The 15,129-nt window shown below is 36.6% G+C and overlaps 2 protein-coding genes across 3 annotated transcripts in view; both read left to right on the top strand.

Annotated features, from left to right (window-relative positions):
• The first annotated feature begins 610 nt into the window (after positions 1 to 610).
• Positions 611 to 15,129, top strand: part of LOC115688208 (uncharacterized) — a 45,154-nt gene continuing 30,635 nt past the window's right edge. Inside the window, exons 1-3 of one of the 2 annotated variants that reach the window (XM_056310865.1) lie at positions 611 to 716; positions 2,118 to 2,234; positions 2,370 to 2,498. In XM_056310865.1, coding sequence (XP_056166840.1) covers positions 2,147 to 2,234; positions 2,370 to 2,498 — 217 coding nt within the window. In that variant the 5' untranslated portion in view covers positions 611 to 716; positions 2,118 to 2,146. Of the gene's footprint in view, positions 717 to 2,117; positions 2,235 to 2,357; positions 2,499 to 15,129 lie in introns of both variants that reach the window. The other variant, XM_056310864.1, reaches the window with a different exon arrangement.
• Positions 4,637 to 5,890, top strand: LOC115688191 (ankyrin repeat-containing protein NPR4-like). The gene is made up of 3 exons (XM_056310868.1): positions 4,637 to 5,049; positions 5,133 to 5,196; positions 5,273 to 5,890. The coding sequence occupies exons 1-3, from the start codon at positions 4,675 to 4,677 to the stop codon at positions 5,872 to 5,874; spliced, it is 1,041 nt and encodes a 346-aa protein (XP_056166843.1). The 5' UTR covers positions 4,637 to 4,674; the 3' UTR covers positions 5,875 to 5,890.

Here is a 15,129-nt window from a genome sequence, read left to right as displayed (position 1 = left end):
TTATTGTCATAAACAGTCTTAGAATGGAAATAAAACTTGTCAATGAAATATAGAGTTACATGCAAAGTAAAAATTGGTTATGTGTCATCATCTAAGACCAGCTTGTGCAAAGAAATTGTGCACCGCCATTATATAGAATAAAGCCTGTTAAAATGGAATTCATAATATGTACATCTTTAGTGTGAAAGTCTTTTTTTTTACACAATCAGTCTTAAAATGGAGATATAAACCTGTTTATGGAATAAATCTACATGCTAAAAACAAAATTGTATATGTGTAATTCTATAAAACCTGCTTATGCAAAGAAAATTTTATACCGTTAGTGCACTCGGAAAAAAAAATCCTTAGAAATATGTTGTTTGCAAATCAGGGGATGGTGGAAGAAAAGAAAAAAGTAACGATGTGACACTAGTATTTTTTTTTTGAAGTAAAATTTCCAAATTTACACTTTTGCGAATCAAATGAATATTCCATTAAATTTTTGATGTCATAAAATTGGGAAAAGGAGAATGGTACATCATCATCCACAGCTGGAACTTTGTCTCCATCCACAAGTCGATGTATAAAAGGAGAAGATCCATATAGGATGGAGCTCAACTTCCACTTCAACCCCGCGAAAAAAATCTCTGCTTTAGATTTTTGCATGCTTATGAGACGGCACGCCAAAGAATCCACCATGGATACCCAAGGCAGTTCGGTTGTGGAACCATTGACAGGTTTGTTCTGATTCGATCCCACAAGGCAATGGAAAAATTGAAAAAAGTTTCCGTTTTTTGTGTGTTAATTTCGAAGTAATATAGGCAATATCTTTGATAAATAATTTATTGAAAGTTACCACATTTCTTTATTTCATTGCTTAACAAGTCGAACCTAACATAATTTGCGTGGAATCTGAGTTGAAGTTCAGTCTTGAACTTTTCGGTTTTTTCAATTCAGTCCTAAACCTTTGTGCGGAATTTCGATATAGTCATTCTGGCCAATTTTCACCCAAGATCGATGACATGGCGGCGTACTAAGACAGCCGGCAATGACTGGACCGCCATATTAACGATTTCGGGCAAAAAAAGACCGGAAGGACTATATGGAAAATTCGCGCAAAGATTTAAGACTAAATTGAAAAAAATGAAAAGTTTAGGACCAACTTAGTGTCCGTACAATAAGTTTATGACTAATTTGGCAATTTTCTTCCCTTAATGACTGGTTTATTAAAATTAATTACTAGAAAATTTCCTCTTATCAGAGAGTTTTGCCCAAACAATCACCTCTTAGGGACTAATTATTTCCTATCTTTACTTAAAATTCAAATTGAATTTGCAACTGATTGTCCACAATGCAATTTCATCGAGAGCTAAGGGCAAAACCAATGGGTTTTGAATAGTCAATTACTTCTCATTAGGAAACTACTCGAGACGAAACCTTTAAAGATATGATCCTCGAACTAGTCAATTCACTTAGTCATCTCCAAAAGAGAAATCAGGTAATGTTATTATGAGCCCACGATAGCTTGTCAATAGAAATGGTTGACACTATTATGACAAAGTGTAAAGATAATATTAAAAGAGAAAATTCACTAACGAACACATTCCTCTAGATACATGGATGGTGGCACGTTCTTGCGACAAAAGGAAAGAAAAAATAATATAGATTTTGTAAGAAAAATCAGATCAATTCTCTTTCCCAACCGTTAAGTCAAGCGATAAAGTTTAATCAATACACTTTATTTAACAAAAAAATCCATGCAATGCATTGGTATGATAGTAGCAATAAATGTTATAAATTTATATCCCAGATGAATTGTAACTTAAATAAATCGTATTAGTTGATGAAATCTATAGGATTAAGTTAATTCATTTAATTTTATTTTTGTACAATTCTGTTATAATTATTACGTGAAATTGTGGAGATGGATAAAATTGTGTATAGAAGTAGCTTATAATTATTCCATTAAATTTAATGTTAAATTTTTTTGTTTAGAATTTTACCATCTAAGTTTAACACAGAAAATTCCATGCAATGAACGAGCCTCTTACTAATCATGTTTAGATGATCTAAAGCATACAAAGTGCAATTACTTTTTCTAAGTTTACTTATGTTCCTTTTTCTTTTTGGTAACAAAGAGGTCCGCATAGACGTAAACTCATAAGGCATGGCAATTAAGAAAGCTTCCCAAGACGGTCGCAAACCAACTTCATTTGAAGACTACCAAGGGATCACGAATCAATCAAAAACTAAAGGTTTGTCATTTCGAACTTTTAACTTTCGTTTTTCATAAAGCATTGTTTTTCATGCATTTGACTTTTTTCACTCCAAAACATTTTGAAAATATAATTTATGTTCATATTTTTTTGGTAACAAAGAGGATCCCATAGAAATAAGTTCAGAAGGCCTGACAATTGATAAAGCTTCTCAAGATGGTGACAGACCAACTTTCTTTGAAGTGTACCTGAGGATCACGAATCAATCAAAAGCTTCTGAAGATAGTGGCAGACCACTTGAAGGTTTGTCACTTTGAACTTTTAATTTTTTTTTTCATTAATCTTTTCTAATAGTTTTTTAACTTTTTTAATCCTAAACATTTTAAATGTCGCAACATACAAATGGTTACATTTCAATTCAAATATAATGTTTTCTAATTTTTGAACTATCAACAATATTTGGAATTATAATTGAGAAAGCCCAAAACAAAAAACTTTTCACACTCAAAGAGTAAACCAACGTGCTCATAGAAAAAGGTACGTTGAGTAAACAACAGCCCCTTCGCTTGCATCTACATTTCATCAAGAACTTTGAGCAGGTGCAATGGTCACAGAAATGCGTAGCCTGAGGACTTTTGATGTGCAATTTTTGCAGTTCTGCCAACACCAGTGGTCATTGAAAAGAATCGATCATTATTTGTAGCAGCACAGAAAGGTGATTGGAAAGCTGCCGAGAAAATCATCAATAAAGATCCCGAAAAATTGATGGCCAAAGTTATGAGCGTAAAAGATGAATCCTTTACCGTGCTCAATGTTGGGATTATGGCCTCACAAGATCAATTGGTCAAGAACCTCATCAAGCGCTTCCCTCGTGAATATAAAGATTTCGATTTCAGTCGTTCCCTTGAGAGTGCTGCCTTGAGAGGAAGAATAAAAATGGTAAGGCATTGGTAAACCATGTTAAACCTGAAACTGTACGCAATGTCCTGAAGTATACTACTAAACATGCTCCTAAGCAAAAGGAGGTTATATGGTATCTGGCCAATTGTATAAAATCCGCTCCAATAGATGGTACCATGTCCAAGCTAATTAAGGCCGACCATTCGGGTAACTAATTAGACTCACTCATCTCATTTCCTTCACTGTTTACTTGGATTAAATTTCTGTTGTTGTGTCCCAAAAGACATAGCCTTGTATTTGGCTTGTCGACACCAAGGCTCAGCGTCACATGACAAAAACAAGAGGATCTTGGAATGCTTGGCGAAGGTAGAGTCTAACTTTCATAGTGGAGCTAGACTCAATTTTTGGGAAAAATCTACCGGCAAATGTAGGTACTTCTTGCGCTTCTTTTAGCATATGCACACAATCCGAGTAACTCTATCCATGAAGACAGAGTCTCTAATCATTCTATCTATTCCCAGTTTTTGGTATCCCTCTATGTCTGGTGGATACATCATTCGACAACTCCAAAGACACGAAGACGGCTCGAGGTATTTCTGATAATTAGCTTAACGTCTAGACTAACACATCAAAAGCATATCATTTAGGAATCCCATTGACAAAAAGGTTAAGGGACAATGACTACATCTATGTACACAAATTAATATCTAAACCATAATGTATATCACAAATTAATGTCTAATGTAACATTTGTAAACTTAGTCGAGAAATCTTACTTGATGTAAAAATGCCGAGTAGAATTGTTGAGAATTGTAGAATTGGATCTCAGATCATAAAGGTTGTTGGATCCAACTTGTCTAGCATATTTAAGCAATATTAAATTTGGTTATTGTCATATATATATCATTTTGTTCATCATCAATTCCTAATTTGCTAACATGATGCTTGTCTCCTCTTAGTGGTGGTAGCACTTAAGCGGTTCAAGATATCACTCCCGAATCTTGCCACAACACCAGGTACATGAAACTGCTATGGCATCCATAGAAGAAATACCTTATTTCATCCATGGGTAGAGATTCCTAAATTTAAAGTGGAAATTGATATTTTCGGTATATCCCTTTGAGATCATAGGCAGTTTGCATATTACGATATGATTTGATAAGATTCAATTCTAAGTCTAAACAGTAGATATATATTAGGGGAATCTGTAAAAATAATCAATCGAAATCAGATCTATTGATCCATCGCTAAATCTACCAATTTTTCAAAAAAAAAGGACACTTTTTTTCCTCATGACATTGGGTGTTCATCGATAGATCAATATGTTCTGTGGCGCATGCATTTTGATTTTCAAGCCATATAAAGTTTGCTTCTCGACACCTATCTTAAAATTTATGATTTTCTTCTCGACTTCTATTTATACATAAGAACATGGGGCAAATGTTAAAGCCTCTTTAACCTTTTGATTCTTCATTGTTTGGAAAATTGCTAATCTGATGTACATGCAGCACTTTTCATCAAAAGCATTGGATTGAGGCACAAATGCTCAATTGAGTTAGCAAAACTAGTTCTTACCCAGATGAATGCTCATATGAATACCGAGATGAACACTGAAATACTTGAGCTTCTTTCAAGAATTGTCCTCGACGCTGCATCTCGTGGAATCTCTGAAATTGTCAAGTTATGTTTCGAGCATTTTCCAGAGTTGATGTGGACTGAAAATTTCATAGAAAAATTGATGGAAGAAGTTGTGAATGGACGGCATGTGGAGCTGTTTAGACTTGTGAGCGCACACTGCGAAATTCCACTATTGACTGATGATAAGACAAGGAAAGACATCCCAACGAGGAAAGACATCTTGATGAAGGCAGTAGTAGATTGGTCACCAAGATGTCGGCCCAAAGATGTTTCTGGAGCACCTTTTCTTATGCAGAGGGAGCTCCAGTGGTTTAAGGTCGGTTCGCCTTATTTGTTTGCCACTTATTTGTGCTTTTTAATTTATAATTACATTGATAGGCGTCCTTTATTTTTCTAAAGGTGCTAGAAGACACGAGCCATACTTCTTCTAAAAGTATGAAATTGAAGGTCAGTTCACCTTATTGTTTGCCACCGTTTTGTGCTTTTTTATTTATATTTACATTGATAGGCATCCTTAATTTTTTAGAGGGCCTTGTCAGACACGATCGATCCTGCTTCAAAATCTAGGAGATCGCCAAAAGATAATAAAACATACTGGGATGATTTTGTAGAAAAACGCAAACAATTGCTCATAGAGGCGGGGCAATGGATGAAGGATACGTCATCATCTTGTAGTCTCGTCTCGACTCTCATCATTACGGTAGCTTTTGCTGCGGCTTTTACAGCACCAGGAGGCAATGATGGTAGTACAGGGATGCCGATCTTTCTGAAAAGGGGCTCATTCATGGTATTTGCAGTCGCAGATGCTTTCGCTCTCTTCTCTTCTGTCACTGCCACCTTGATGTTCTTGGCTATCCTAACTTCACGTTATGCTGCAGAAGATTTTCTCTACTCACTACCGGAAAAAATGATACTGGGCCTTACTTTTCTCTTCCTCTCTTTGGCCTTTATGCTAGTGGCATTCAGCTCTGCTCTTACTATAATCCTGAGTGAACGATTGACGTGGATTTACATCCCAATTACTTTGTTGGCTGCCATCCCCTTCGTATTGTTTGCAATCCTACAGCTTCCCTTGTACTTTGAAATGGTCGAATCCACCTATTGGCCTCGCCTCTACCGTCCCTTGAAGCTTTGGAAATGATCTATGTTATTATTGGACAAGGACATTTGTGATGTGATATTTGTTTGCATTATGACTGTGTGTGAGATATGACTATCATGGTGGTTACTTATAATAAAGTTTAATGTAGGCTGGCAAATGCACACCTTGTCTCAATGTGTTATTCGATATTCCCCCCTCCCCACCTCCCCCCCCAAACAGTGAGCAATTCCTTCGTTACTCATTGTCGTATTAAGGTGAACCCAATTTTCAAAAGAATTGGCAACATAGCCATCAATATCCAAATAGGGCCATCCAATCAAAAAAAGCAACGATCCACACAAATTCGCTACACTACACAAGATGGCCATCCAACTAGTGGCCCAACACAAGGAACTTCTGATGTAGCAACCTGGAGCAAACAACTATTTCAGTTCAATGGAAATTCAGCCTTCGAAAAAAATCTTCACCAACTGCCCATACTTGCACCTCATCCTCTCGTCCAACTCTTATCAATCTTCACCCACTGCCTATACTTGCACCTCATCCTCTCATCCAACTCTTTGGCTTTGACCTTTGCCATCTTAACTGTGCTGGCCATCGATTTCGCCTGCACTTTTGCTATCCTCATGCCCCGCTTCTTCCCTACCGTATCCCTCTCTACACCCAACCCTTCGTACTCCCTCACCAGCGACTATGCATGGTGCACGTCAGCACCAACACCACCAATTCCATCAGCAACATGGCCATCAAAACCCTGCACTCCTGCCACACCAGGACTTTAGCCTCTCTCAGGTCTCTCTATGATCTCAGCAGTGAAAGGCTTGACATTTCTTTGGTGAACAGCGCCAGGACGCGGAGGACATGGCCAGACAGCAAAGCTAGAAGGATCCAGATGTGGGTCAAGAAGTAGAAGCTGGTGAGCTGGGAGTAGAAGCCCACGAAAGAGGAGACAAGTGACATGGACGATATTATGAGGAACACAAGACTGAGCGAAGTTAGGGTATTCTGAGGAGGATTATAGTAGCGAAAGATGTTGTGGAGAGGATGAACAAAACATGTTGAAATAGTTTGTTATCACGAAAAGAGGTGACTCTTGGTTATGAAAAGTGGTGATGGTTCATGTTGCGGAAGCAAACGATCAAAGAATAAAATTGACAAAATAAGAAAATAAATCGGACACCAGATTTATGTGATTTAGTCGTAGTGACCTACGTCCACAGAGAGAGCAGCAACGACGAATTCTACTATAAATCAAGCAATACAACGGAGATTACAACTACACTCAAGTTACTCAAACACTCTAAGTGTTTCCCAAACCCCAATTACACCCAATAACTCATGCAGTGTTTAGCCCTACAATTTCTCACGAGATAATATCTCAATCTCACGAAAAAATTATACACAAATCTTATCACAAGATTTAATCGACTTCAACACTAAAAGCTCTTGTGTAATTGCACGAACGAAAATCAACGGAGAAAACCCACTTAAGCACTCAGATGGTGCTTCATGACCACATCAACAACGGCGCTACCTCTTCTTCATAGCCATGGTGATATTTGATATATATACACAGAAGCAAGACCCCACAAAAGATAAACCGCATAACACCCAAAGCTCGTCTATCTAGCAATTCCCAATCAGCTTGCTGTTAGCTTGCTTCATCGTCTCTGGCTTCTCCCCAGATAGAGGCAAGTGCAGTTTCATCTGATATAGATGATCCTTAATCTGCATCTTCCAGAAACCAAAATGCTTTCCATCAAATTTGTCAATTCTTACTTTTTATTCTTCTGTTGCCATCGATTCGCTTTAATTTAGCCAAATCTAGCTCTGATACCAATTGTTGCAGAAGAAACGATTTGAACAATAAAATTGATAGAATAAGAAAATAAATTGGACATTGGATTTACGTGATTTATTTGTAGTGACCTACGTCTACGGGGAGAGTAACAACGAATTCCACTATAGATCAAGCGATACAATGGAGATTACAACTACACTCGAGTTATTCAAACACTCTAAGTGTTTTTCAAGTCACAATTACACTCAATAACTCACGCAGTGTTTAGCCTCATAATTCCTCATGAAATAATCTCTCAATCTCACAAAAGAATTATACACAAATCTTATCACAAGATTTAATCGACTTCAACACTAAAAGCTCTTGGTGTAATTGCGCAATAGCATGGGCAAATAATATCTTAAGGACAGTAATCGTCATCATGCATCAAAGCATCAAAGCATCAAAGATTTATAACTACCACTCTATCTTCATCAACAATAAAATTTCCCCAACAAAACGAAGTTTAAGCAATAGAGTAGGAGATTCGAGAATGAACTAATGGGGCTAACAATACAACCTAGAGGGGGTGAATATGTGATTTTAATTAATCTTGACAAATTTAAAGCGGAAGTAAAGTCGTCAAAATTAGAGACTGAACAACAACAATAGTTCAATGCAATTTATCAGTGTGCAAAGGTATATCAAAATAATCAACAAGAGTTTTGGGATAAGAGAATTTGCACATAGAATTTATAGTAGTTGGGCTTAGAACAAATCTACGTTCACTCTCTCAAGCTGACAACCTACTGGCTGGATTTCACTAATATATCAATAAGAGGTTACAAAATATGAGTGTTCACTTCTCAAGTGTGTGATTGATCTCTCTAACTCACATTATTACTCTTACAATGACTCTCAAAGATCAAAATTTTAGCTCACGAAAGACATGTATGAAGTTCTCTTGCTTTGGGATTTTCAATTCTGATCTCATATCACTTCTCCTCGGCACCTTGGTCTTCTTTTATACTCCTCTACTTCTAATCTACCCATTGGACAGTCTTCAGAGGATTGTCTTCCAATCTACCCATTAGACGTAACTATATGAAGAAAATTGAGTAGCCATTGAAGGACAAAATCCGAATCTCCATTAATTCTGGTCGTCTATACAACCAAAGTCTTGATTTCCATAAGTAGAGATCTTCAATTTTGGAAAGTTTCTTGTCTCGAGATTGATTGCCAATCAATCAAAATGTTTTGCATATTAAATTGTTGCAAAGCAATCTTCAAAAATGAGAGTCAATCAAATTATCTTAAGAAAGAAATCCAAGCCAGATTACTAGCTGTTATGAGTCTTGGATTTGTGTCTGAATAAGATTAAAAATAGTTTCCTGATTCTGAAGTTTATCTTCAGTATAAAGTCTCAATGTATTTTCCCTTGAGCAGGTTCCACACCATGATGATACTAAGCTTACAATGATAGAGTCTGAATATGTTTGAAGATATCCATACACAAATCTTTCGATATCCATCTGTTACTTGATGATGTTCATACAATTACTTTGATGACATCCACGAAGTAACAGTATATAAACCACGATATCCAGACAGACTTAGAGTTGGGTCTAGACGTAGTCTCTTTAAAGAGTAGTTCCTTAATCACCAAAGCTTCAAGGCATTTATTGGACTTTAAAGAACCATATGGATGGTTTTGTCAACTTCAAAACTTGTTTGGAGGTTTTCTCAACATGAACAAGAACTTCTCAACTTCATGGCAGACATTTTCTTTTTGGTTTTTGGGGGTCTATTTGGGTGTTTGTATTTGTGTACATCAAGAGGTGAGAATTTGAACGATAAAGAAAGGAAAAGTTTCAAGTTCAGCGGCTAGGACATAGGTTAGAGAGGGCAATGGGTGGGCATCACTCATTTCACTCTATCCCATGTGTTTCAAAAGTCGAAAGGCACGAAATTGTTAATAAGGCTTCCTTATCAAATTATGAGAGAAGATTTGTCTTTCCACAAAATGACATGAGAATTGTATCAAAGAGAGAGAGAGAGAGAGAGAGAGAGAGAGAGAGAGAGAGAGAGAGAGAGAGATGGTAAATAATGAGATAGAACATAATATTTCCAACTACTTCAAAGTATATGTTAAAAAAACTAGTCATAAAGATGCATATAGTCAAGAAAATGTTTTGAGCCATTTTCCGGTTCACTTGGATATGCAGTTTTAACTTCTGAGAATGCATTGTAAAGTAGGTTAAGTAACAGAGCCAAAGCAGCTGTCAGTCTATGATTCGCCTATGGTAGTACGTCCCTAGCGATTTTGCTAGCATGTCTAGGGCATCTCCCTACTCTAGCAAATGCCAGAAACATAAACAAAAACGAACAGGGGATCAGTTCCATAGAACGCATATGCCATGTGCAGCATTTTTTAATACAGAGAAGTGATTGCTCAATTACACGATGAAAAGTCCTGTGCGAAATGCGCATGGACATCGCTTGACAGGATGTCATGAGAAATGCCTTATCATCGTTCCAAATCATCTGCCTTGACATGAAAATAATCCCATTGATGATGACAGGACTTTTGCTTCTACAGATATCTCTTGGATGTGAAAAATGAAGAGTAAAAACAACTGATGAAACAGATTGCATATCCTTCACCCCTACAATACTTCACTAATGTACATCAACATCGTCGAGCAAAATTGATGATATTCAATGGCTTCAAAACTCATTCTTCACCGCACCACTGAGCCCCGTCATCCCTCCCCATATTCCCGCTTCTCCAGCATAATACAAAATTCAGACGAACAGCTGATGCCGCAATTAAATATGAACATATGCTAAGAAACAAACTCAAATCATCAAGCCATTACCATCTCCAATCTATATGCAAAAGAATATGCTAAAATCCATGACTAAGAAATAATTGAAAATCCAAAAATTGTATAATCACTACCTAATGGTAATAAATCATTTCAAAAGCATGATAAATAATGCCAATTGATAACATATCACACATGCATGTGAACAAAAACCATATTAGACCCCACCACCTGAGAATAAGCAACTTCTGAGGCCAACATGAACACACAAGCAAAACAATCTTTTGCTTAGCCATGTTCAAAATTTTCATGTCAAACTATCATCCTGTGCACATCAGCTAGTAGTTCTCCTTTCAATGCGGTTCAAAGGAGCCAACCAATAAACATACCACCTCTTCACCAACGTCCACTAAACATTATCTGGAAATGGTTCAAAATAGCTTCCACTCTATCAAACAACGCTTGCAACCGTCCAGAGTTCGTGTTGAACAATGGCTCATCGGTACCAAGACCCCTGTTAAATGAAACACACAACTTGAATTACAGAAAAACTTAATAGAGGAGAGCGACATACATCATGGAAGTGCATGACCGACACTGTCAGTTCACTGTATATTACGGATCATTATGCTTTGTACAAGCAAAATTTTCATTCATGACATCAGATAGGTGACAGGAATAGAACTTGTTTTGGTGTTATAGCTCATCTAGGTTCTTCCAATAGCAAAATAGTGGAATTGAGAAGGAAGAAACTTACCCTATGATTTCTGGGAAAACGTAATCAGCCCTCCACCCAAACTGAAAAATCTACACCTGGACAAAGTCCAAGAGTGGTCTTATTTCTAATTCGAGATGCACCATCTCCACCAAAACACGTGGTGAGCTTCCATTTCCAACCAATTACATTTGACTGAAAATTGTGGCCTACACCAACCTGTAATATTCTAAGCATACTAAGTTGACTCCCCAAAAGCTTTAGCCAGCATGATCAATACCCACAGAAGTTAAGAGACTTATTGATGATTGAGAATATTCAGCCACGCCAGCACAAATCAGAGATGAGATCGAAGAAGCCTCAAACCTGGAGATTTAAGAATTTTGTGACGGGAATCTTTGTCGAGAAAATGCGCACATCTTGATGCATAGACTTGCAGACGAGGAAAAGATTGATGAGACTCCTGCATGGAATGTGGGGCATTTTCGATGACCAACTCTTTACATGAACAATGAACTAGCTTATCTCACATAAAATCAGTTTATATCTTATATTTTCTGCAATTCTGTTCGTGAATACATACTGTTAAAAGTGTTCAGTTTCTCCACTGTGAATTCTGCAGTGTTTAGAGTAATACACTTCCTTAATTAACAAAGCCACAAGAAGTTTATGACGGCAGGTTCTTAAACTTCTTCCGATGATCCCTCTAAAGAAATATTGAAGCGAAAAAAGAAGAAATTTTTCGAGTGAGAAGCAAAGTGATTAAGACAATCACTTGAAAAAATAAATTGCAATTGCGAAAGAGGAGAATACGAATAGTCATCACAGTCTCAAACTGATGATCGATTATGTATCTTCAGGTTTATTTTTGAGAATTAAAGTAAATACAAATAAACCTGAAAATATAAAAATCATTCTCGGAATTTTTATTTCAAAAAGATAAAAAGAAAAATACAAATAGCCCAAAAAATAAATTCATTTTTTGAACTTTTATTTCCAAAATAAACCCGAAAAATAGATTGGTTCTTGGAAATTGTATTCCCAAATCGAACCCAAAAAAGAGATGCTTTTTTAGAATTATCATTTCAATTTGCCCAGTGCAAAGGGCCAATCTTTGACTTTAAGCAATAAAGCACCTTTTTTTTTTTCCTTCCATTCCACCAAATTCTAAACACTACAGAATTACTACCTATCTTGGAATTTTGTTTTTTGGTCGGACCTATTTTGATGTTTTACACGTTAATATTGTAGTTGAAAGGGATGAAGGATACATAACGCCCGACAACTCCTTATCTATGAGCGCGCGTGCACGAGCGTGAGCAGCAAACAAGGGCCGAACGAGGCTGCATGGTGGTGGCGCCATTGCCCAACCATTGGCAATGGCCCCAACATCCCCCGTCAGGCTCAAGCTTGCAAGGCACCTACCTTTGGCAACACACATGAGTCACTCTCTGATGGACTTGAATTGAACAATTTCATATAGTTCACGTGCTAAATTGAATATATACAAAAAGTTCATGAATAACATTGAACAAAAATGTTACTCATGGTGGTGGTGCCATTGCCCAACCATTGGCAATGGCCCAACATCCATCGTCAAGCTCAAGCCAAGGCACTATCGAGTGAGGCATGCAAGGGTTTTCACTCGTGACCATCGTCACCGCTTGCAAGGTGACGCTTGTATTGCTTCCAAGAATGAACAAGAGAACAGAATCTTTATTGTCCACGAAAATATTAGACATAAATATTAGACTATTTATTTCAAGTGATCGTTTTTAAAAGCATGTTTTTTGGATCGTTTAATTATTGTCCGTAAAATAAACGGAGCCCATAAGTGTATATATACCCTCAGTCATTTTGCAGCACACGTGCGTCACTCTGTGCGCGAGCCCTTGGGTGCGTGATGCAGCGAGCCGGACAAGGGTCCAGCGACCCTCAGTAATGCAATGGCTGGGCGATGTTACCGTCCTTTCTATTTTTACGTTCTTTCATTGACGAAACCCGTTCCTTTAATTTCTTTACGTTATTTTTCTTATTTCGCATTTTTTTTAGTTTTGTTAAGTTTTTTTTATAGCCATATAGGGTGCCAATGTGACACATAGCGTTGACTACAACTTTAGCATTTTTTTATTCGTTTAATAAAAAAATTAACAACAGGAAAAACATAGAGGTTTCATTATCCAATTGATAAAACAAAATACTACAATTTAGGAGCTCAATTGATTAAAAAATTGATTACGGACGACAGATAATTGGTGAAAGTTTAGCCTTTTTGGTTTCATTGTCCTTATTACAATATCTTATAGGTCCTTTTTGATGATGATGCTTGATATATGAGTTGATTGATAGAGTTCATTTAGCCTTTTGAAAATAGAGAAATTGTCTAATTTCAATACAGTCGCTCCTGAACTTTTAATTTGTTCTTGGACCGTATTGAACTAATTAAAATTTCAAGAATAACATTGCACGTTATGTCAAAATTCATGGGCTATTTATATCGTTTTCCCAAAGAAAAAAAGAGAGGGGTGGGCTGATTTTGGTTTTCTCTGTTCCTATTTTTTTTTCTTTTATATGTTTAGAGTTACACACCAGTCACGTTCAAACATGTAACCCACCAATCATGAACTGATAGGAGAAAATTTTTTCTAACCATCATTGGACGAAAACATGTCCTGAGTAAAAATAAATGGCCAAATGTAGGTGCGAAGACTAGTATAGTTGGATTTCTGGGTTGCACAGGTTGATCTAAGTTGTCTTTTTAAGATATTCACGCATAATTTACCCAATAAGGGCAGAGCCTTCTGTCACTTGTCCCACGAATTTTCTCTTTGTTCGGAACCATCAACACCTCTAACTGTTTTGGCAGTGCACCATCTCTACATTATAAAATGAATCCAATACCATTCTCGACTTCGGCCCGAAATTTCAAAAATTATCCATAACTGAAAATTAATGAATAACAATTATGTATTTTAATCGATGGTTACAATGGTAATATACAAAGATCCATAGAAAAATTGTGTTATTACAATAATCTCTACCATAAATTATAAATTTGAATGGAAGCTTTTCCATCCTATGATAATTTAAATTAATTTGTATACTAAGGTCTATCAATCTTCTTCTTCCTTCGTTAATTTATTCCTTTTTCCTACTTTTGCGCCCCTTTCCCTGTTACTATTAGGGTTAATATCACAAAAAATCCTAAACTGGTGCACCCATTGTCGCGACCGAACTCCCGAGCTTTTTTGAAAACATGCAAAAAGGGAGGATTCGCCTGGTACGTGCTAAGTCTAGGTTCAGGACTTAACTCGGGCCCTCCCAAGCCCATACCATATCGCGACTTAGGGTTTAAGTATTTAACATGCAAGTGGTTTATACCAAGAAGTCGCCACTAATCGATTTGGGGTGGGTCGATTAGAAACCCAAATAAGGTGATGGGAGAATCACCATATTCCTGCGAACCAGAGATTAACTGAATTCGGGGACTTGGTTACACTAGTTGGATAACTAATGCCCTTTCGGTACCTTTTTACCCTGTTCATTTCATGAAAACATTTGTCAGGCAATTTAGATTGATTTTAGGACCTTTCTCCTAACATGTGAGGTGATCAAGCGAGTGCATAATCAGAAACGATCAGCAGTCAAGAACACAACAATTCATGCAGCCTAAGGTTCTAACCTTAACTAAGTCAGATGACATTCAAAACACAACTCATGCGATTGTATTAAAAACATGCATAATAATACAGTGATAATAAAAATAACATGCAAAAATATTACCGCGCAATCTCAGGCTTGTCTAATTTAAACAAGACAAAAATATGCATAATAATACTATAATAAATTAAACATTTAGAATATATCACACAAATTTAAAAAAAAAACGGAAGAAAAAGACGAAAGAAGATTTTTTTTAAATTTTTTTAAAAAATATAAAATAAATAAAATAATATAGTATAATATAATAA

Source organism: Syzygium oleosum, unplaced genomic scaffold (assembly GCF_021117445.2).
Source record: "Syzygium oleosum isolate NSW1041296 unplaced genomic scaffold, Sole_v2.1 Sole_v2.04, whole genome shotgun sequence".
Lineage (NCBI taxonomy): Eukaryota > Viridiplantae > Streptophyta > Magnoliopsida > Myrtales > Myrtaceae > Syzygium > Syzygium oleosum.
This window is presented reverse-complemented; position numbering and strand designations above follow the sequence as displayed.